Below are 23,999 nucleotides of genomic sequence, written 5' to 3'. Positions count from 1 at the left end.
TAGGTGGCGGAATAGTCCATTGAATTAGGTCAAACGTAATCAAAGAAGAGTCTTCCGGTTTGCTGTGTTGTTTCTAGCTGTGTGTGCATCGACAAGGCTCTTTATTTTTCATTTCAAGTAGTCACCATGCAGAACAAAAAGACCAAATCGACCTCCAAAATAAAAGGTACGTTTTGTTAACATGTGGAATAGGAGATCGCCCGTCTTCGGTGAAGCTAGCGTAACGTTAACGTGAATAGAAACTCAACCAGACAGCTAACTAGCCAGCTAGCTAACTAACCAGCTAACTAACCAGCTAGCTAGCTAGATAATCAAACCTACAAAATATGACTATTAATATGTTATTATGCACTGATTTGCAGTGGGGAAGGTCGGTTCGAAAAACAAAGATGATGCACCCCATGAGCTGGAGAGTCAATTTGTCCTGCGGCTGCCTACGGTAAGGAAACACATGGAATACAATGGGATGAGAGCATTTTTGGTTTTGTGCATTTAAAAAAAAAATAGCCATGTATCTCAAATTCAAAATGATGCTATTTTTTAACCAACTTAGCTACAGAATGAATGTCACCATGATTGATTAATAATTGCCAACCATAATTGAACCTGAGACTCAAACACTCGTTTGCCTGTATTGTACCTTTCTGTGCACCCATATCTTGAAATAAAGGAAATCATACTTGACATGGCATAAACTGTTTCGAGATTGATGTATATCTTGACTGCATGATCTCTGTCAAAGGAATATGCCTCAACAGTGAGATGTATTGCCCAGTCTAGCAGCATGAACCTCAAAGACAGACTCACCATTGAACTGCACGGTAGGTATTGAGCATTCATGTCTTGTTAGTTCAAGTGTACCTTGTTGTTTTCATGGAATGGTCTTAACTGTTCACTCACAATATTACCATCTGCCGCAAAGGACGTTGGTCACACTCTGTAATGTAGAAAGTTAGGCTTTGTCATTTGCATAATTCAAATCAAGGATAAGGTAAATTGGCCTCATTAATCATGCTAATGAAGCAACTTGAAATTAAAGTAGAGAGAGAACCTTGTTTAACCCTGGTGCTCATTTAACCTTTTTTGGTTCAGAAGCAGTTATACCAGCATCACATTACAGAATGGCCATTCCTTCCCAAGAAAGCACCTATTGCCAATATAAGGATGAAATCATAGAAGTAGGATAATAACAACGGACATTCAAGTAAACCTGTGATAGGTGACCAGTAGTCAAATAATTTTTCTATGTGTGAAATGACATCATATGATGTTCTGCAGCTGATGGTCGTCATGGCATCGTAAGAGTGGATCGTGTACCTTTGGCGTGTAAACTGGTGGATCTGCCCTGCATCCTGGAGTCTCTGAAAACAGTGGACAAGAAGACCTTCTATAAGACTGCTGACGTCTGTCAGGTAGGACAGGAAGGATGCTCTCATACAAGCACCATATAGGAGTAGAATGGTGTATGAAGTCTCCAGACCAGTTGTCAATGGCTGCAGTGTCTGCTCTAAGGTTTAGAATGCCCTGTTTCTGTATGACATTTCAGTCATTTAACACACGCTCTTATCCAGAGCAACTTACAGGAGCAATAAGGGTTCAGTGCCTTGCTCAAGGGCACGCCGAGAGATTTTTCACCTAGTCGGCTCAGGGATTAGAACCAGGGATGATTGATAATGACCTCACATAGTGTTGGTTTATATATTTTCAAGCATTCTATAAGGTCGATTTATTCATTGCTCTTTGACCCTGTTCTGTGTGGGGTAGATGCTGGTGTGCACGTTGGATGGAGACCTCTATCCTCCCTTAGAGGAACCTACCGGTACTGTGGACCCCAAGAAGAAGAAGGACAAAGACAAGGACAAGAAGTTTGTGTGGAACCATGGCAGTAAGTAGAACTATATCCCCTCTGTATTGAAATATGCTGAGTAGCACTTTGCAGCCCGCAGAGACTTATCTTCAAGCCTCAGCCAATCTGCAAGTTTCCTTTCTGACGGTTCTGTTAACTTTAAATCATGATGTTTTGGTCTCCAGTCACCTGTCCTCTAAAGAACACAAGGAAGAGAAGATTCAGGAAGACGGCAAAAAAGAAGGTACTGACATCTTGTGTTTCCCCTAGAGCTCTCTCTCCCCCTCATCTTGTGAATATTTTCTTCAGATGATGTCAGGTTCTCGTCCCAGGCCCTTAATTCAAACAACACATTTACATTTCATAAAAGACGAACTGCAGCGGATGTAAAAACTAAGATTTACATAAAAAATAAAGGCCTTCCATCTTCATTTGCCCCAAAGGTTTGCAAGAGAGCAATCTAACTCTCTGCTTTGATCCAAGTGACAGAGAGCGAGTGAGAGGAAAGATTCCTACTTTGTCTTTTGAATAAATCTTCTTTAAGGTGCAACACCATATCGGTTTGGCTCGCTGTTCTTAATCGCTAATGTGTTTGCTGGCACATGGCCAGCCATTCGCTAGGGGTGTGTGTGGGTGTGGGGGTGGGTGGGTAGTCTGGAGGCATGAAGTAAGTCTAACCTGATTTCCTCTGCAGTACATCGAGTCTCCCGACGTGGAGAAGGAGGTGAAGAGATTACTGAGCACGGACGCAGAGGCCGTTAGTGTCCGTATCCTTTTAGCTCACTCACTGGGGCAAACGCGCACACACACACACACTGTCTCTAACGCTGCACCAAACCGTCACCAGGTATTGCGGTACCCTTTTATACATGCACTGTAAATGACACACAACACATCCAATAGCTGTTGACCAGCGGGGGCCCTACTCTGCTGGGCCTCACTTGAACTGACTCCTGCTAACGTGTTAATGTGAGACCTGCACACCAACACCTTCGTCAATAAGCACCGTGATGAAATGATAAAGCAGGAGGAACCATTCCCCAGGGCGTTGATGTAAATGAGAATGTGTTCTCGGTCAACTTACCTGGTGGGGGGGGGGGGCGAGCACAGAACATGGGACAGCATTAACATCGGAGTGCATCTCCCTTAGTGTAGATTTCAATGGGCGGTGGTACATGTTAATATGTCCTTGTAGGCCCATAGGGAAGCCAGTTGTGAGTAGCTGGAATGTGACATAACTTAATGAAAGCAGTGAGGTAGTGTTTGGTGTACACCGTTTCCCTAACTTGGCGTTCAGGCTGGGAGGTGATAGCTGAGGATGAGACCAAGGAGGCAGACAACCACGGCTCTCTGGCCAACCTGGACTCATCACCTGGGACATCGGGACACAAGATGGGGCATGGTTCCTCAGGTAAGCACCATGGAAGTGGGCAAAATGTAGTAATACTATAATATGATCATTTAGCAGATGTGAAGGTTCCGTGCAGAGTGACTCTCAGTTAACTTAGTCCACATATTGAATACATGTATTATGTTTGGAATGAGAGCCATAACTGATATTACAGGCTCCTACCACCTTAGGGCCATCGCACCCACACAGAAGTTAGAACATACAGTATGCCACATAGCCTTTCACTGCTCCAATGCAGTACAGTAGTACAGTAGGCCCTAGTGCAGGGTTTCCCAGGGTTTCCCTGTTTTGGCCCACAACCCTATTTAGGTATCGCAATTTTTTTACGTTTCTCTCGCGACCCCTAGTTTGGGAAACGCTGCTATAGCTTGTTCTCCATTTTTTAAATAGTGAGCCAACATGTTTTCAGCACTTATTTCCCTGACTGATTCAAACTTGTTTTACTCGCGCTCTCGTCTCTGCAACAGACATACAGTTCCCTCAGAAAGTATTCACACCCTTGACTTTTTCCATTTTTTTTTTGTTGGTCACAGCCTGAATTTAAAATGGATTCAATTTACAATTTTGTGTCACTGGCCTACACACAATACCCCATAATGTCAAAGTGGAATAATTTTTTGACATTTTTGAAACAAATTAATAAAAAAGGGAAAGCTGAAATGTCTTGAGTCAATATTTTGTAGCTTAAAGCCGTGTCGCGTCTTTACTATCATTAAATTGAAGACATAGTTTCATCAAAGATTCTCTGTAATTACTATTACACGATTAGACTGATTAATCATGTAACTGTAATTAACTAGGAAGTCGGGGCACCAAGGAAAATATTCAGATTACAAAGTTATCATTTCCTAAAATAACTTTTCAGATATTTTACATCTGAACAAATAGTCTTCTGATTAATTAATTATTGACTTTACCTCACGTTAGTCTCATTCCAAACGTCGTAAATTGTTGGTTATCTGCACGAACACAGTCTTCACTAGGAGTCATCCATACATCAATTGCCTTAAATCATTTAATTATTACTAACTAAGTAATTAATAGAAATGCCTAAACAAACAAAGTAAAAATGGTAACAAGAAATGACAGGGGAATGTGCCCTAGTGGGCTAAACCGGACTGGCGGCTTGTTGTACAAAAGGGGAGTCAGCTGAGAAGTCACTACAGAGTGATAATTATAAAAATTGAAATGCTAATCCATGAACGCTCACTCATTCGGGAACAATTGCAATCAATATATATATTTACGCTCAGTGTGTCGTCTTAATCTCTGTTGAAAAGTTTTCTTTTGTAGAATTGTCCGTCTCTCTCTCTCTGTCGTGGTTAAAGTGGGTAGTTCAGAGTGACATTCATTCATGTTGTTGTAGAATGGATGTTTCGGCGGTTGTTGTTCTTCGCGTTCAATGATACCTAATTCCTAGCTGCAGACTAGTAATTAATATCAAAGACTTGTTCTTATTCTGTCAGTATCGATAGTCTAAGAGTTTAACCACGTGGTATGTGGTATGGATTCAGCAATGGTCTACAACCTTTGTTCTCCCGTGATTGAGAGAAACATGGTCTGGTGATAATTTCTCAAAGTTGGGTTTTATTCGGAATTGCAGAAAAGGGCTGTCCCAGGATGCCTGACCCTAACTGGGCTCAGGGGCGGTCCTCCGATTTAGTTAAATTCAAAAGGGAATTGGAGTTTCCTTCATTAAACAGTCCAAAATCACATCACACAATTTTACAAACAGCATCATACTCACTCATTCATCTTATACAACAATTAGATGTAAACCTCATATCTGAGGCTATTATATAAACAGCGTTATGGCAATGTGGCCACACCGTCTGCCATGAGCCTCATGGGAACATAAATGTTGTTCGGACCTCAAGTTCTGAGAGGTGGAAGAAATTCCTTTGTTCTCTATGAAAATTCACTCAGTCTCTTATACTGTGTGTCCATGAGGCAGGGTCTTCTCAGGAATTTATGACCTCTCTCTGACCACAGCAGCCTAGTTGAAGGAGGCAGGGAGAGGGAGATGGGTTTGCTGTACCCAAAGAGGGCAACGTCATGACAGCGGCAATCAGCAGTTGAAACGATAGTGTGCTCTGGATTAATGGAACCACTCTCAAATTCATAGACATAGGTATGGTTGCAAAGACTGGCCATCTGTGATATCAAAATGATAGCTTGATCATGTTGTGAGTGTTTGTTTACATTTACTTTGTTTACAGGCATTGGTGTTAAACAAGCTTGTATTTTGGTTTCTCATGGAGTATGACAGTTGCGCTAATGAGGCATTTATAAGGTATATTCTTCAAGAATCACTGTGTACATATCATTCATTCATTTATAGGTTTAAAATGTATGTACAGTAGCTACTGCGTATTGCTCCTTTAAACCATTCAAAAGATAGACACATATTTGTAGGTAGAAAACAGAATACTCTGTTTATTACAGCCACATCTAGCAGCTTACCGGAGGTTACTGACGTTTTCCCGGTTTTATGAACAAAGTGCGAATTTATCTATTTTGAATTTTTTGAATATTTTTTTTTGCCGCGGTCCCATTTTCAAATTAGGTGACCGCACATGGGGTCCAGACCCCTAGTTTGGGAAAAGCTGCCTTGGTGTTTCTAAAACTGTCCTAAAGGGAGGACTGTGTTTTGTTGGTGAGGAGTGGTCACAGTAAGAAGACTGAATTATTATTATTATTATTTGTTTAGATATTTTATTTGACAATGTGAAAATCAATGTTTTCTTCCAGCCCAACGTGACGAGCTGAGGGAGATCTTCAATGACATCAGCAGCAGCAGCGATGATGAGGAGGACGAGGGGGACCTTCGTCATGAGGACGAGGACCTGAACATCATGGACATGGAGGAAGACCTGGTTAGACAGCTCCAAGACAAACTCAACGAGTCATCAGACGGTGCTCGGGACGAGGCAGACAGGAACAACCAGATAGGTGAGGCCGGAGGGAGAAGAGGGGTGGTGGAAAGAGAAAGAAGGGCAACGGAGAGTGGGCGAGTTTGTTTTTCATCGCCGGGGCGATTGGGGGGTTGAAGTCATAGATATTAAGAGATTGGCACACCGTCCCCATGTTGGCACAACATGTTCCTTTGCAATAACATTGTTATTTCTATTTATTATAAGTGAAGTGTGATTGTTTTGTAATTGGTATAAACATGGCGCTTGTCTACAGTATTGGAATAGCAGCCAATGTGGGGAGAGGAGGAGCGGGGAGATGTGGCTGTAATAGCAGAACAGAAGCACAGAGTACGGACAGACAATAAGAGGGCCTCAAATCACATGAAACACTCTCATTGTCCCCATGTCAAAACGTACGACGGAAATACCCTACACAAGTGAGCTTGAGTTGGAATGAAGCTGAGTTTTCTAGGTCAGAGAGACATCTCCCTCCCTCCCCCCTATCCCTTCATCTTCAGTTATATCCCCATTCAGAAGACGGACAGGTACTCGCTCTCTCCTCCTGGGGCTGGTTCAGCCACTGTGCTTTCTGTGACAGCTCACTGGCTTACATGGAACCGTCTGTCACACAGCCAACACTGCACCCCCGTCCTGCAGCTCTCCCGACAGACTCTTGTAGGGCTGCATCTTTCAAAGTCTGGCTGTGGCCGTCGACACGTAGTGCTTGTAATGAGGACCATGGCATCTGAAAAGGGTTTCCAATCCATACTGACTGTGTGGGATGATGTTAGCTAAGACGGTGGCTCATTGTGCATTAGGTTTTGATTGAATTGAATGGAAGCCACATGACCGCTGTTCCTTAGTAATACGAGCCCCTGTGGACCAGAGAATGAGAGCAGTCTGTTCTATTCCTTCTATTTCTATCGAGCAGACAGCTAACATTCACCTCAGTCACTTAGCCTGGTCTTATGATCACTTTAAATTGGCCTATTGCACACTTTAAAACCCAAAGATCAAATCAGGGTCTGTAGTGACGCCTCTAGCACTGAGATGCAGTGCCTTATACCACCTTAGACCACTGTGCCATCTCAATAGTCTCACAACGTTTCATCTTTTTTTTAATATCCTGAACAAAAATCTAAACGCAACATGTAAAGTGTTGGTCCCATATTTTATGAGCTGAAATAAAACATCCCAGAAATGTTCCACATGCACAAAAATCGTATTTCTAAAAAAATCTTCCTGTTAGTGAGAATTTCTCCTTTGCCAAGATAATCCATCCAACTGACAAGTGTGGTATATCAAGAAGCTGATTAAACAGCATGATCATTACACAAGTAACTTTGTGCTAGGAACAAAAAAAATGGCATTCTAAAATGTGCCGTTTTGTCACACAACACAATGCCATCTGTATGTAGGCGAGCAGATTGCTGATGTCAACGTTGTGAACAGAGTGCCCCGTGGTGGTGGGGTTTTGGTATGGGCAGGCAGGCGTAAGCTACGCACAACAAACACGATTGCATTTTATTGACTACAATTTGAATGCACCGAGATACCGTGACGAGATCATGAGGCCCAAGGTATCTGTGACCAACAGATGCATATCTGTATTCCCATTCATGTGAAATCCATAGATTAGGGCCTAATGAATTTATTTCAATTGACTGATTTCCTCATGAACTATAACTCAGGAAAACCTTTGACATTTTTGCATGTTGCATTCATATTTTTTGTTCAGTATACAGTGGGGCAAAAAAGTATTTTGCCAGTTGTGCAAGTTCTCCCACTTAAAAAGATGAGAGGCCTGTAATTTTCATCATAGGTACACTTCAAATATGACAGACAAAATGAGGGAAAAAAATCCAGAAAATCACATTGTAGGATTTTTTATGAATATATTTGCAAATTATGATGGAAAATAAGTATTTGGTCACCTACAAACAAGCAAGATTTCTGGCTCTCACAGACCTGTAACTTCTTCTTTAAGAGGCTCCTCTGTCCTCCACTCGTTATCTGTATTAAACTGTTTGAACTTGTTATCAGTATAAAAGACACCTGTCCACAACCTCAAACAGTCACACTCCAAACTCCACTATGGCCAAGACCAAAGAGCTGTCAAAGGACATCAGAAATTAAATTGTAGACCTGCACCTGGCTGGGAAGACTGAATCTGCAGTAGGTAAGCAGCTTGGTTTGAAGAAATCAACTGTGGGAGCAATTATTAGGAAATGGAAGACATACAAAACCACTGATAATCTCCCTCGATCTGGGGCTCCAAACAAGATCTCACCCCGAGAGGGCAAAATGATCACAAGAACGGTGAGCAAAAATCTCAGAACCACACGGGGGGACCTAGTCAATGACCTGCAGAGAGCTGGGACCAAAGTAACAAAGCCTACCATCAGTAACACACTACGCCGCCAGGGACTCAAATCCTGCAGTGCCAGACGTGTCCCCCTGCTTAAGCCAGTACATGTCCAGGCCCGTCTGAAGTTTACTAGAGAGCATTTGGATGATCCAGAAGAAGATTGGGAGAATGTCATATGGTCAGATGAAACCAAAATATAACTTTTTGGTAAAAACTCAACTCGTTGTGTTTGGAGGACAAAGAATGCTGAGTTGCATCCAAAGAACACCATACCTACTGTGAAGCATGGGGGTGGAAACATCATGCTTTGGGACTGTTTTTCTGCAAAGGGACCAGGACGACTGATCCGTGTAAAGGAAAGAATGAATGGGGCCATGTATCGTGAGATTTTGAGTGAAAACCTCCTTCCATCAGCAAGGGCATTGAAGTTGAAACGTGGCTGGGTCTTTCAGCATGACAATGATCCCAAACACACCACCCGGGCAACGAAGGAGTGGCTTCGTAAGAAGCATTTCAAGGTCCAGGAGTGGCCTAGCCAGTCTCCAGATCTCAACCCCATAGAAAATCTTTGGAGGGAGTTGAAAGTCTGTGTTGCCCAGCAACAGCCCCAAAACATCACTGCTCTAGAGGAGATCTGCATGGATGAATGGGCCAAAATACCAGCAACAGTGTGTGAAAACCTTGTGAAGACTTACAGAAAACGTTTAACCTCTGTTAATGCCAACAAAGGGTATATAACAAAGTATTGAGAAACTTTTGTTATTGACCAAATACTTATTTTCCACCATCATTTGCAAATAAATTCATTAAAAATCCTACAATGTGATTTTCTGGATTTTCTTTTCTCATTTTGTTTGTCATAGTTGAAGTGTACCTATGATGAAACAGGCCTCTCTCATCTTTTTAAGTGGGAGAACTTGCACAATTGGTGGCTGACTAAATACTTTTTTGCCCCACTGTATATATTGTATACAAAACATCCACATACAGAGGCACGCCAACATCCACTCTATCATCCAGGCCCACAGCCCAGTCTCCAGCGCCCGTATCACTCTCCGCCACATGGCCTCAAACTGCACCATCTTGTTCCTCTCTGTTGCCCACGCACTTAACATTTAAATAATAAAGCATTTGGACGATGGAGGATTGGTTGATTTCCAATTAAGAATATGCTTTTTTCAAGATGATATATGAGAAAAGTATTGTCTAAGTCAGCAGGTTTCTCACTACACCCCCATATGCCATGTCTTGAAATATGCAGACAGACGGATTAAAAGTTAATGTACATTGTAATACTACTGACAGCCAACGTTCTAACTCCGCCCATAATTCCCAGAAGGCGTGCATTATTTAGTCATGGTTCGTTTTACACTTAAGTCATGACTCTGCCTTTGTGCTGTAGAATTGGTGGTTTCTGTCTCTTGTATAGTCATTTCTAAACATTAGTTTGTGCTGGATTGAGCGTAGATTTTCATTACCTGGAATTTCGTTAGTTCCAACAGTCCCTCCATCCTGTGCCAATATCAGTTATTTTTTAAGTCTTGGTTCCAATAGTTTATATATTTTTTTATATCTTAACTCTCATATGAATATCATTTTCTTACTCAGATAGGGTTTCTTCAAAATTACCCTGATGTCCAACAGATTTCAAATGGACATTTCTTGATATGAAACATTTAAGTTGCATGTTTGAAAATATTTACACTACCGTTCAACAGTTTGGGGTCACTTAGAAATGTCCTTGTTTAAATAATAATAATAATAATAATAATAATAATTGTCCTTGATCAGAAATACAGTGTAGACACTGTTAATGTTGTAAATTACTATTGTAGCTGGAAATGGCTGACAAGTCCTCAACTGGCAGCTTCATTAAATAGTACCCACAAAACACCAGTCTCAACGTCAACAGTGAAGAGGTGACTCCAGGATCCTGTCCTTCTAGGCAGAGTTCCTCTGTCCAATGTCTGTGTTTTATCTGCATAGAAGGCCAGCATTCCGGAGTCGCCTCTTCACTGTTGACATTGAGACTGGTGTTTTGCGGATACTATTTAATGAAGCTGCCAGTTGAGGACTTGTGAGGCATCCATTTCTCAAACTAGACACTAATGTACTTGTCCTCTTGCTCAGTTGTGCACCAGGGCCTCCCACTCCTCTTTCTATTCTGGTTAGAGCCAGTTTGCTCTGTGCTGTGAAGGGAGTATTACACAGCGTTGTATGAAATCTTCAGTTTCTTGGCAATTTCTCGCATGGAATAGCCTTCGTTTCTCAGACCAAGAATAGACTGACGAGTTTCAGAAGAAAGTTCTTAGTTTCTGGCCATTTTGAGCCTGTAATCGAACCCACAAATGCTGATGCTCCAGATACTCAACTAGTCTAAAGAAGGTCAGTTTTATTGCTTCTTTAATCAGAACAACAGTTTTCAGCTGTGCTAACATAATTGCAAAAGGGTTTTCTAATGATCAATTAGCATTTTAACATGATATACTTGTATTAGCTAACACAATGTGCCATTGGAACACAGGAGTGATGGTTGCTGATAATGGGCCTTTGTACGCCTATGTAGATATTCCGTTCAAAAACAGCCGTTTCAACCTACAATAGTCATTTAAAACATTAACAATGTTTACACTCTATTTCTGAACAATTTGATGTTATTTAAATGGGCAAAAAATGTTTTTTTTTTCCAAAAACAAGGACATTTCGAAGTGACCCCATACTTCTGAACGGTAGTGTACATTGGTCACTCCACTTTTTTAATTCTGTAATGGAAATAAATCTATTTCCTATGACCAAGTGTTTTAGGGAGTGTTATTGGTTCTTGTGGAATAAGTAACATTTTCTTCCATATCGTTGTAGTGTTCATAACTATGAAGTTGTTCATGTGCTTAGCTTTATCCTTAGAAAATAGACACGTCAAGATATTCTGGGGATGAGCATGCTAATCTTCAATATGTTGTTTTAGTGCGTTTAACGATGACGCAAGTAAAAGCCCTGGGTGGCCGCTTCTCAATGTCTCCTTTTCCATCATTCACACTCAAATTAAAGAGTTGGAAGAAGGAAGCTTGTCCTCTGTGTATTCTGATCAGTGCAGGTCAAAGAGAGGAAGCCCTGTTTGTTTTTTTTTCATTTGGGCCTGTAGCAAATGGCTGGTCTTGGCTGTGTGTGGAAGAGTCAGTTGGTTGAATCTCCATACGAGTTGCCTCCTTTCAGGTTTTCCTTTCCCTGCTTCCTATGTATCTTAAATTGATGCATGTCTCGTGGTAGGCGCCAGCGTATTGTTTTCACTCTAATGTAGGTTAAAGGAAGAGCTATCTTTCTGTGTTTTTTCTACTTCTTCATTAGTCCACTATTGATACGGTCCCGACATGTTTTGCATGTCAGCAATCAAGTTCAAGATATAGGACTTTCAAAATGCAAATTGTAACTTGAACATTTTGGGACGAATGAAGAACATTCAAAAAAGCTCTCCTTTTTAGTGTGAGTTATTCCTTTTTAAAGAGTGGAGACGAGCAGAGGAATACACTTGATACTATGGAGATATTAAGTAGACTGTGTGTTTTGTGACGGAAGATGGGAATGGTCCTCTGTCTGTTCCTGTAGTGATGGAGTACCAGATGCAGATAGACGGTGTGAAGGCCAAGCTGAAGGAGACGCGCGCCCGCAAGAAACAACAGGAGGACCTCATCATGAAGGTGGAGAACCAGGCCCTGAAGGTGAATTATAGACGCACACAACTTTTGACATTACGTTTGATTCATTCAGCAGACTGAGACGACCACAAAGGCTGATTCATAAATAAGGCCTTCAAAAACAAGTCTTAGTAGCAGGCTCATATTCACACTTTCACTCAAACACACACACTCTCTCTCACTCTCACACACACAGACACACACCGAGGCAACCTTGGAGGGAGAAGTCTTTATGTGGAATATAACCCCTCTAAGCGACTGAGTGTAAAACTTCCCAAACTCAGACCGCATAAAGAAGGCATAAATATTACATTTCCACCATCAGCCCTTTGGGGAGGGGGGGGGGGAGCATTAAAAAATCATTGTTCCGCTAACTGCTCTTCGGGGACAGATTTACAACGTGTGGGACACGGGTGGGGACAGATTTATTTTTTTACCATGTCGTTTCAGCTCTGTGCTCGGCTGGCCGGGCCTGGCTGTGATCTATCTTTCACCGTTATTATCACAGCCACAGGAAAAGGTCACGGTTGTCTGACTGGCATTCCAAATGGCCTTTCTGTCAGATGGAAGAGACGCTCGCTAGGAAACGGCAGCACGCTGAAATTTCAAACATCAAAACAAGCGAAGGGAACTGTCTAAGGACTGAACCCTTATTTTGTTTTTCCTCCCCCTCTTCTTTCTGCAGAACCGCTTTCAGGCTCTGCTTAATGAAATTATCCACCAGGAGGAGAGAGAGATGGAGCAGGTAACGTTGTCTGAGGAAGACGGGAAAGGATATTTTAAAACTGCATCAGTTTATGACCTCTTGTTTGGTTATGAGTTATAAATGTAATGAATTATTGTCTTTGGTATCAAGCAGCATTTGCTGTAAAGGTGCAACTACGCTGCTTGAATAAGAGCGACAAACTAACCGAAACATGTTTGTTTGTAAGAACTGCTGTTGTTTTCCTCTAGTGACTGAACATCCCTACACATCCCACTTTTAGAAGGATACGGGTGGTCTTTATAGCCAACATCCAAGCCAATTGGTTTACTCAATCTTAATTTGGATTGTCAAGAACTCCTAACACCAATCTGAGTATCTGTTTCAACTTGTCTGTCTTCACATCAGCTTGGTTTGCTGTTTGTATTGACAAATGAATAATGTTGGAAGATGTGTTAATCATCCACTTAGCCTACCAATTACAGCCTGGCATTCGGCATCAACCGATCTCTGCTCCGTTTCTCTGTTCCAACAGCTGGCCTCGCTTCAGGAGCAGCTGGACTCGCTGATCGAAAAGTGACCCAAGTGACCAGCAGGGGGCAGCCAAGTGTCAAATAGGCGCAGTGAGAACCATGGGGGAAGAGCGAAGAAGCATCTGCCACCTCTGACAGCCCTCCTCAGTGACATGCTGTGTCATTCCATTATACAGTTTCCCTTTAGCCTCCAGACATCATGATTCATTTTTATTTTCTATTGTTCCTACTTTAATTCTGGGATGTCATGATAGTAGGATTATAGAATGAGGGTTGTCTGTCTGCTACTCTGTATGAATAAACACTTTGTTTTACCATTCAATCGTGTGTCTGTGTTTGACATTTTCTAGTGTCTTACTTCATCTGAGTGACCATACCTATTACATACTAAGTCATCAACCCTGTTGACTGGACAGTCGTCTCCTATATCCTCTCTGATTACCCTTCTAACTTCTAGAAAGATTTTCTTCCACTCCACAGTCTTCCACATCTCTCTCTACCTCACCCTCACATGTTCCTCTGGTCACCCGCCTCTGACTTCTTACAGGGGACTATTTTGAGGATTGGGGGGGGGGGGGGGGGGGGGGATTAGCACGCTCAGATTAAAATGGCCATCTCATCAACTCTGGTAATCCAGCCATCTGTCAAGAGAGCAGGAGGGATGCCCCGGGCTGCAGCAGGACGCCAACACAAACAATCCCGCCTCACTAGGCTAATTAGGGAGAGCAGGAGAGTGAGAGGAGAAAGACACACACTGGGAAGTGGCACACGCTCCACTGCCTTTCTCCCAGAGCCTGCAGTGTAGCCCCATGGTATGAAATACACCTTTATACCTTCTGACAGTTTACAGAAAAGGAGGTTTGGTCCCGAAATGGAGGAGATGTACCTACTGAACAGCCAAGAAGAACGTTCTGGCTGGAGGGACTGGCCACATGCCATGTTTAACGCCTGGGACCAAGGTAACACCCTGCATTCGTGAATGCATCGATTCCTTATAGGGCAATACTTTTGATTAGGGCCAGCATATAGTGCTCTGGTCAACAGTAGCATCGTATATACCGTACGGAATCGGTTGCCATTTCAGAAAACGCTGAACCCTAGATATGCCTAGGGTTTAATGTGTGGAGGAAACGATGCAATGTATAATTAGCATTGTGTAGTAATTAATACTTCACAGACTGATTCATATTTTTAGAGAGCATTGTATCTCTCTGCCTACCTCAATTAGACTCTGTTGAATAATTCATGCAAGCAATTAAAATATTCTGTATCTGAGCGTAACACACCACAAACATTTGGTCAACGCAATTGCTACACAGCGTATTGGCATCTGTGGGGTTTGAACAGTCGCGGACCAGTGTGTTCGTGCACAGGCTTTGTGGTACTGATCTATGGCTGATGACGTCCCTAACCACACACAGACACCTCACCACATCCAGCCATATGGCCCCGGGCCTGAAGTCCAAGGATGACAAAGATTTTCCGGGACAATGCCAACATGAATATCTGGCCCGTTCCCCAATTGTGTTCTGTGCTGCTCCCATTCTGTCGAGGAGCCTCCCACTCGGTTCCACACAGTTCAAACTCAACAGAATTGAGTTGAGGGTCAGCCAGAGTCCATAAACACACCCCAAATGACACTGTGTGTGTATGTGTGTGTGTTGACAGTGGAACGTTATGGAACATATGACAACAGCATCCTCTCCTCTGCTCTCTTCTACCACCTAATCCCCACTCTCTATCCCCCCCCCCCCTCCCCTCCCTCTAAACGCTGTGGGACAACTTTGAGCGCAGGGTGATTGACGACAGTCATAAAACCAAAGTGCCGGCACTAGATTTTTGTGGGGAAGATGTTCAAGATGGAGGTGTGGGAGAAGCTGCTGACCTCCATGAGGATCGGAGAGGTGGCCGAGTTCTGGTGTGATGCCGTTGTGAGTCCAGCGTCTGTTCAATCAAATACACACACACAACGTACCTTGACTGGCACAGACACACACACAACGTACCTTGACTGGCACAAACACACACACAACGTACCTTGACTGGCACAGACACACACACAACGTACCTTGACTGGCACAGACACACACACACAACGTACCTTGACTGGCACAGACACACACACAACGTACCTTGACTGGCACAAATGCACAGACACACACACTTTCCCCGACCCGAGGTGAAACAGAGGTCAGAGTCAGAAGACTCAGGGACTTTCAATTTTCTGGTAATTAGTGTTCACTGGGATGGGGGAGGAATCTGCTCCTCTCCTCATTCTCATGCAGATGAAGCAGCCTCCGGTGGCCACCTACATGCTCTTGTTAAAAACTGAAACAAAGAAATATTTTTTGTGCGCCTCAATTTCTCTATTTCTCTCTCCATCTGGAGAAACAAAGAGTAGGAAGCGTTTGCAAGTCAAATGGGGCTATTGATTGTGTTTTATTCGTTTAGGGCCGCTGGTTCAGCAACCAGCAGGGGCAAGGTGTTCCTGTCTCAAGTCAACTCACATTTTATTTGCCACGCGCTTCGTAAACAACAGGTGTAGACTAACAGTGAAATGCTTAATTACGGGTCCTTTTCCAACAATGCAGAGTTAAAGACTAAGAGGAATAAATACACAGAGAATAACAAATAAATAGTCAAAATAACATGGCTAGAGTATAAACAGAGAGTAGCAGTACTGAGTCGATGTGGAGGGGTACGAGGTAATAATATGGCTAGAGTATAAACATGGAGTAGCAGTACTGAGTCTGTGTGGATGGGTACGAGGTAATAACATGGCTAGAGTATAAACAGGGAGTAGCAGTACTGAGTCTGTGGATGGGTACGAGGTAATAACATGGCTAGAGTATAAACAGGGAGTAGCAGTACTGAGTCTGTGTGGAGGGGTACGAGGTAATAACATGGCTAGAGTATAAACAGGGAGTAGCAGTACTGAGTCTGGATGGGTACGAGGTAATAACATGGCTAGAGTATAAACAGGGAGTAGCAGTACTGAGTCGATGTGGATGGGTACGAGGTAATAACATGGCTAGAGTATAAACAGGGAGTAGCAGTACTGAGTCTGTGGATGGGTACGAGGTAATAACATGGCTAGAGTATAAACAGGGAGTAGCAGTACTGAGTCTGTGGATGGGTACGAGGTAATAACATGGCTAGAGTATAAACAGGGAGTAGCAGTACTGAGTCTGTGGAGGGGTACGAGGTAATAACATGGCTAGAGTATAAACAGGGAGTAGCAGTACTGAGTCGATGTGGAGGGGTACGAGGTAATAACATGGCTAGAGTATAAACAGGGAGTAGCAGTACTGAGTCTGTGGAGGGGTACGAGGTAATAACATGGCTAGAGTATAAACAGGGAGTAGCAGTACTGAGTCGATGTGGAGGGGTACGAGGTAATAACATGGCTAGAGTATAAACAGGGAGTAGCAGTACTGAGTCTGTGGATGGGGTACGAGGTAATAACATGGCTAGAGTATAAACAGGGAGTAGCAGTACTGAGTCTGTGGATGGGTACGAGGTAATAACATGGCTAGAGTATAAACAGGGAGTAGCAGTACTGAGTCGATGTGGAGGGGTACGAGGTAATAACATGGCTACAGTATAAACAGGGAGTAGCAGTACTGAGTCTGTGGATGGGTACGAGGTAATAACATGGCTAGAGTATAAACAGGGAGTAGCAGTACTGAGTCGATGTGGAGGGGTACGAGGTAATAACATGGCTAGAGTATAAACAGGGAGTAGCAGTACTGAGTCTGTGGAGGGGTACGAGGTAATAACATGGCTAGAGTATAAACAGGGAGTAGCAGTACTGAGTCGATGTGGATGGGTACGAGGTAATAACATGGCTAGAGTATAAACAGGGAGTAGCAGTACTGAGTCGATGTGGAGGGGTACGAGGTAATAACATGGCTAGAGTATAAACAGGGAGTAGCAGTACTGAGTCTGTGGAGGGGTACGAGGTAATAACATGGCTAGAGTATAAACAGGGAGTAGCAGTACTGAGTCGATGTGGATGGGTACGAGGTAATAACATGGCTAGAGTATAAACAGGGAGTAGCAGTACTGAGTCGTGGATACGTAATAACATGGCTAGAGTATAAACAGGGAGGGGTCGATGTGGACGAGGTAATAACATGGCTAGAGTATAAACAGGGAGTAGCAGTACTGAGTCTGTGGATGGGTACGAGGTAATAACATGGCTAGAGTATAAACAGGGAGTAGCAGTACTGAGTCGATGTGGATGGGTACGAGGTAATAACATGGCTAGAGTATAAACAGGGAGTAGCAGTACTGAGTCTGTGGATGGGTACGAGGTAATAACATGGCTAGAGTATAAACAGGGAGTAGCAGTACTGAGTCGATGTGGAGGGGTACGAGGTAATAACATGGCTAGAGTATAAACAGGGAGTAGCAGTACTGAGTCTGTGGAGGGGTGTGGATGGGTACGAGGTAATAACATGGCTAGAGTATAAACAGGGAGTAGCAGTACTGAGTCGATGTGGATGGGTACGAGGTAATAACATGGCTAGAGTATAAACAGGGAGTAGCAGTACTGAGTCGATGTGGAGGGGTACGAGGTAATAACATGGCTAGAGTATAAACAGGGAGTAGCAGTACTGAGTCTGTGGATGGGTACGAGGTAATAACATGGCTAGAGTATAAACAGGGAGTAGCAGTACTGAGTCGATGTGGAGGGGTACGAGGTAATAACATGGCTAGAGTATAAACAGGGAGTAGCAGTACTGAGTCTGTGGAGGGGTACGAGGTAATAACATGGCTAGAGTATAAACAGGGAGTAGCAGTACTGAGTCTGTGGATGGGTACGAGGTAATAACATGGCTAGAGTATAAACAGGGAGTAGCAGTACTGAGTCGATGTGGAGGGGTACGAGGTAATAACATGGCTAGAGTATAAACAGGGAGTAGCAGTACTGAGTCTGTGGAGGGGTACGAGGTAATAACATGGCTAGAGTATAAACAGGGAGTAGCAGTACTGAGTCGATGTGGATGGGTACGAGGTAATAACATGGCTAGAGTATAAACAGGGAGTAGCAGTACTGAGTCGATGTGGATGGGTACGAGGTAATAACATGGCTAGAGTATAAACAGGGAGTAGCAGTACTGAGTCGATGTGGAGGGGTACGAGGTAATAACATGGCTAGAGTATAAACAGGGAGTAGCAGTACTGAGTCGATGTGGATGGGTACGAGGTAATAACATGGCTAGAGTATAAACAGGGAGTAGCAGTACTGAGTCGATGTGGAGGGGTACGAGGTAATAACATGGCTAGAGTATAAACAGGGAGTAGCAGTACTGAGTCGATGTGGAGGGGTACGAGGTAATAACATGGCTAGAGTATAAACAGGGAGTAGCAGTACTGAGTCTGTGGAGGGGTACGAGGTAATAACATGGCTAGAGTATAAACAGGGAGTAGCAGTACTGAGTCGATGTGGATGGGTACGAGGTAATAACATGGCTAGAGTATAAACAGGGAGTAGCAGTACTGAGTCGATGTGGAGGGGTACGAGGTAATAACATGGCTAGAGTATAAACAGGGAGTAGCAGTACTGAGTCTGTGGATGGGTACGAGGTAATAACATGGCTAGAGTATAAACAGGGAGTAGCAGTACTGAGTCGATGTGGAGGGGTACGAGGTAATAACATGGCTAGAGTATAAACAGGGAGTAGCAGTACTGAGTCTGTGGAGGGGTACGAGGTAATAACATGGCTAGAGTATAAACAGGGAGTAGCAGTACTGAGTCGATGTGGATGGGTACGAGGTAATAACATGGCTAGAGTATAAACAGGGAGTAGCAGTACTGAGTCGATGTGGAGGGGTACGAGGTAATAACATGGCTAGAGTATAAACAGGGAGTAGCAGTACTGAGTCTGTGGATGGGTACGAGGTAATAACATGGCTAGAGTATAGCAACAGGGAGTAGCAGTACTGAGTCTGATGTGGAGGGGTACGAGGTAATAACATGGCTAGAGTATAAACAGGGAGTAGCAGTACTGAGTCGATGTGGAGAGGGTACGAGGTAATAACATGGCTAGAGTATAAACAGGGAGTAGCAGTACTGAGTCGATGTGGATGGGTACGAGGTAATAACATGGCTAGAGTATAAACAGGGAGTAGCAGTACTGAGTCAGTACTGAGTCGATGTGGATGGGTACGAGGTAATAACATGGCTAGAGTATAAACAGGGAGTAGCAGTACTGAGTCGATGTGGAGGGGTACGAGGTAATAACATGGCTAGAGTATAAACAGGGAGTAGCAGTACTGAGTCGATGTGGATGGGTACGAGGTAATAACATGGCTAGAGTATAAACAGGGAGTAGCAGTACTGAGTCGATGTGGAGGGGTACGAGGTAATAACATGGCTAGAGTATAAACAGGGAGTAGCAGTACTGAGTCGATGTGGATGGGGTACGAGGTAATAACATGGCTAGAGTATAAACAGGGAGTAGCAGTACTGAGTCTGTGGATGGGTACGAGGTAATAACATGGCTAGAGTATAAACAGGGAGTAGCAGTACTGAGTCGATGTGGAGGGGTACGAGGTAATAACATGGCTACAGTATAAACAGGGAGTAGCAGTACTGAGTCTGTGGATGGGTACGAGGTAATAACATGGCTAGAGTATAAACAGGGAGTAGCAGTACTGAGTCGATGTGGAGGGGTACGAGGTAATAACATGGCTAGAGTATAAACAGGGAGTAGCAGTACTGAGTCTGTGGATGGGTACGAGGTAATAACATGGCTAGAGTATAAACAGGGAGTAGCAGTACTGAGTCGATGTGGATGGGTACGAGGTAATAACATGGCTAGAGTATAAACAGGGAGTAGCAGTACTGAGTCGATGTGGAGGGGTACGAGGTAATAACATGGCTAGAGTATAAACAGGGAGTAGCAGTACTGAGTCTGTGGATGGGTACGAGGTAATAACATGGCTAGAGTATAAACAGGGAGTAGCAGTACTGAGTCGATGTGGAGGGGTACGAGGTAATAACATGGCTAGAGTATAAACAGGGAGTAGCAGTACTGAGTCTGTGGATGGGTACGAGGTAATAACATGGCTAGAGTATAAACAGGGAGTAGCAGTACTGAGTCGATGTGGAGGGGTACGAGGTAATAACATGGCTAGAGTATAAACAGGGAGTAGCAGTACTGAGTCGATGTGGATGGGTACGAGGTAATAACATGGCTAGAGTATAAACAGGGAGTAGCAGTACTGAGTCGATGTGGAGGGGTACGAGGTAATAACATGGCTAGAGTATAAACAGGGAGTAGCAGTACTGAGTCGATGTGGAGGGGTACGAGGTAATAACATGGCTAGAGTATAAACAGGGAGTAGCAGTACTGAGTCGATGTGGAGGGGTACGAGGTAATAACATGGCTAGAGTATAAACAGGGAGTAGCAGTACTGAGTCGATGTGGAGAGGGTACGAGGTAATAACATGGCTAGAGTATAAACAGGGAGTAGCAGTACTGAGTCGATGTGGATGGGTACGAGGTAATAACATGGCTAGAGTATAAACAGGGAGTAGCAGTACTGAGTCGATGTGGAGGGGTACGAGGTAATAACATGGCTAGTATAAACAGGGAGTAGCAGTACTGAGTCTGTGGATGGGTACGAGGTAATAACATGGCTAGAGTATAAACAGGGAGTAGCAGTACTGAGTCGATGTGGAGGGGTACGAGGTAATAACATGGCTAGAGTATAAACAGGGAGTAGCAGTACTGAGTCTGTGGAGGGGTACGAGGTAATAACATGGCTAGAGTATAAACAGGGAGTAGCAGTACTGAGTCGATGTGGATGGGTACGAGGTAATAACATGGCTAGAGTATAAACAGGGAGTAGCAGTACTGAGTCGATGTGGAGGGGTACGAGGTAATAACATGGCTAGAGTATAAACAGGGAGTAGCAGTACTGAGTCTGTGGATGGGTACGAGGTAATAACATGGCTAGAGTATAAACAGGGAGTAGCAGTACTGAGTCGATGTGGAGGGGTACGAGGTAATAACATGGCTACAGTATAAACAGGGAGTAGCAGTACTGAGTCTGTGGATGGGTACGAGGTAATAACATGGCTAGAGTATAAACAGGGAGTAGCAGTACTGAGTCGATGTGGAGGGGTACGAGGTAATAACATGGCTAGAGTATAAACAGGGAGTAGCAGTACTGAGTCGATGTGGAGGGGTACGAGGTAATAACATGGCTAGAGTATAAACAGGGAGTAGCAGTACTGAGTCGATGTGGAGGGGTACGAGGTAATAACATGGCTAGAGTATAAACAGGGAGTAGCAGTACTGAGTCTGTGGATGGGTACGAGGTAATAACATGGCTAGAGTATAAACAGGGAGTAGCAGTACTGAGTCGATGTGGAGGGGTACGAGGTAATAACATGGCTAGAGTATAAACAGGGAGTAGCAGTACTGAGTCGATGTGGAGGGGTACGAGGTAATAACATGGCTAGAGTATAAACAGGGAGTAGCAGTACTGAGTCTGTGGATGGGTACGAGGTAATAACATGGCTAGAGTATAAACAGGGAGTAGCAGTACTGAGTCGATGTGGAGGGGTACGAGGTAATAACATGGCTACAGTATAAACAGGGAGTAGCAGTACTGAGTCTGTGGATGGGTACGAGGTAATAACATGGCTAGAGTATAAACAGGGAGTAGCAGTACTGAGTCGATGTGGAGGGGTACGAGGTAATAACATGGCTAGAGTATAAACAGGGAGTAGCAGTACTGAGTCTGTGGAGGGGTACGAGGTAATAACATGGCTAGAGTATAAACAGGGAGTAGCAGTACTGAGTCGATGTGGATGGGTACGAGGTAATAACATGGCTAGAGTATAAACAGGGAGTAGCAGTACTGAGTCGATGTGGAGGGGTACGAGGTAATAACATGGCTAGAGTATAAACAGGGAGTAGCAGTACTGAGTCTGTGGATGGGTACGAGGTAATAACATGGCTAGAGTATAAACAGGGAGTAGCAGTACTGAGTCGATGTGGAGGGGTACGAGGTAATAACATGGCTACAGTATAAACAGGGAGTAGCAGTACTGAGTCTGTGGATGGGTACGAGGTAATAACATGGCTAGAGTATAAACAGGGAGTAGCAGTACTGAGTCGATGTGGAGGGGTACGAGGTAATAACATGGCTAGAGTATAAACAGGGAGTAGCAGTACTGAGTCTGTGGAGGGGTACGAGGTAATAACATGGCTAGAGTATAAACAGGGAGTAGCAGTACTGAGTCGATGTGGATGGGTACGAGGTAATAACATGGCTAGAGTATAAACAGGGAGTAGCAGTACTGAGTCGATGTGGAGGGGTACGAGGTAATAACATGGCTAGAGTATAAACAGGGAGTAGCAGTACTGAGTCTGTGGATGGGTACGAGGTAATAACATGGCTAGAGTATAAACAGGGAGTAGCAGTACTGAGTCGATGTGGATGGGTACGAGGTAATAACATGGCTAGAGTATAAACAGGGAGTAGCAGTACTGAGTCGATGTGGATGGGTACGAGGTAATAACATGGCTAGAGTATAAACAGGGAGTAGCAGTACTGAGTCTGTGGATGGGTACGAGGTAATAACATGGCTAGAGTATAAACAGGGAGTAGCAGTACTAAGTCGATGTGGAGGAGTACGAGGTAATAACATGGCTAGAGTATAAACAGGGAGTAGCAGTACTGAGTCTGTGGAGGGGTACGAGGTAATAACATGGCTAGAGTATAAACAGGGAGTAGCAGTACTGAGTCTGTGGATGGGTACGAGGTAATAACATGGCTAGAGTATAAACAGGGAGTAGCAGTACTGAGTCGATGTGGAGGGGTACGAGGTAATAACATGGCTAGAGTATAAACAGGGAGTAGCAGTACTGAGTCTGTGGATGGGTACGAGGTAATAACATGGCTAGAGTATGAACAGGGAGTAGCAGTACTGAGTCTGTGGATGGGTACGAGGTAATAACATGGCTAGAGTATAAACAGGGAGTAGCAGTACTGAGTCGATGTGGAGGGGTACGAGGTAATAACATGGCTAGAGTGTAAACAGGGAGTAGCAGTACTGAGTCTGTGGAGGGGTACGAGGTAATAACATGGCTAGAGTATAAACAGGGAGTAGCAGTACTGAGTCGATGTGGATGGGTACGAGGTAATAACATGGCTAGAGTATAAACAGGGAGTAGCAGTACTGAGTCGATGTGGATGGGTACGAGGTAATAACATGGCTAGAGTATAAACAGGGAGTAGCAGTACTGAGTCGATGTGGAGGGGTACGAGGTAATAACATGGCTAGAGTATAAACAGGGAGTAGCAGTACTGAGTCTGTGGTGAGGTACGAGGTAATAACATGGCTAGAGTATAAACAGGGAGTAGCAGTACTGAGTCGATGTGGAGGGGTACGAGGTAATAACATGGCTAGAGTATAAACAGGGAGTAGCAGTACTGAGTCGATGTGGAGGGGTACGAGGTAATAACATGGCTAGAGTATAAACAGGGAGTAGCAGTACTGAGTCGA

General features: G+C 43.8%; 2 protein-coding genes across 2 annotated transcripts in view; both read left to right on the top strand.

Annotated features, from left to right (window-relative positions):
- The first annotated feature begins 21 nt into the window (after positions 1 to 21).
- LOC139391218 (transcription initiation factor TFIID subunit 7-like) lies at positions 22 to 13,790 on the top strand. The gene is made up of 12 exons (XM_071138837.1): positions 22 to 166; positions 363 to 439; positions 743 to 821; positions 1,279 to 1,412; positions 1,765 to 1,885; positions 2,032 to 2,090; positions 2,541 to 2,613; positions 3,144 to 3,257; positions 6,009 to 6,209; positions 12,144 to 12,256; positions 12,918 to 12,977; positions 13,471 to 13,790. Exons 1-12 carry the CDS (start codon positions 127 to 129, stop codon positions 13,513 to 13,515), a joined length of 1,116 nt encoding a protein of 371 aa, XP_070994938.1. The 5' UTR covers positions 22 to 126; the 3' UTR covers positions 13,516 to 13,790.
- A 1,528-nt stretch (positions 13,791 to 15,318) lies between these two features.
- LOC139390895 (aryl-hydrocarbon-interacting protein-like 1) overlaps positions 15,319 to 23,999 on the top strand; it is a 32,789-nt gene continuing 24,108 nt past the window's right edge. Inside the window, exon 1 of the mRNA XM_071138283.1 lies at positions 15,319 to 15,399. Coding sequence (XP_070994384.1) covers positions 15,319 to 15,399 — 81 coding nt within the window. The remainder of the gene's footprint in view (positions 15,400 to 23,999) is intronic.

Source organism: Oncorhynchus clarkii, chromosome 31, assembly GCF_045791955.1.
Source record: "Oncorhynchus clarkii lewisi isolate Uvic-CL-2024 chromosome 31, UVic_Ocla_1.0, whole genome shotgun sequence".
Lineage (NCBI taxonomy): Eukaryota > Metazoa > Chordata > Actinopteri > Salmoniformes > Salmonidae > Oncorhynchus > Oncorhynchus clarkii.
Note: the sequence above shows the minus strand (reverse complement) of the source record. Positions and strands in the feature narration are given on the sequence as shown.

Excerpts from the sequence above, each read along its gene's own strand:
- LOC139391218 (XM_071138837.1), top strand. The coding sequence starts at position 127 with ATGCAGAACAAAAAGACCAAATCGACCTCCAAAATAAAAG. Across the intron at positions 1,886-2,031 it reads GTTTGTGTGGAACCATGGCA|TCACCTGTCCTCTAAAGAAC; the intron begins GTAAGTAGAACT and ends TTTGGTCTCCAG. Across the intron at positions 3,258-6,008 it reads GATGGGGCATGGTTCCTCAG|CCCAACGTGACGAGCTGAGG; the intron begins GTAAGCACCATG and ends GTTTTCTTCCAG.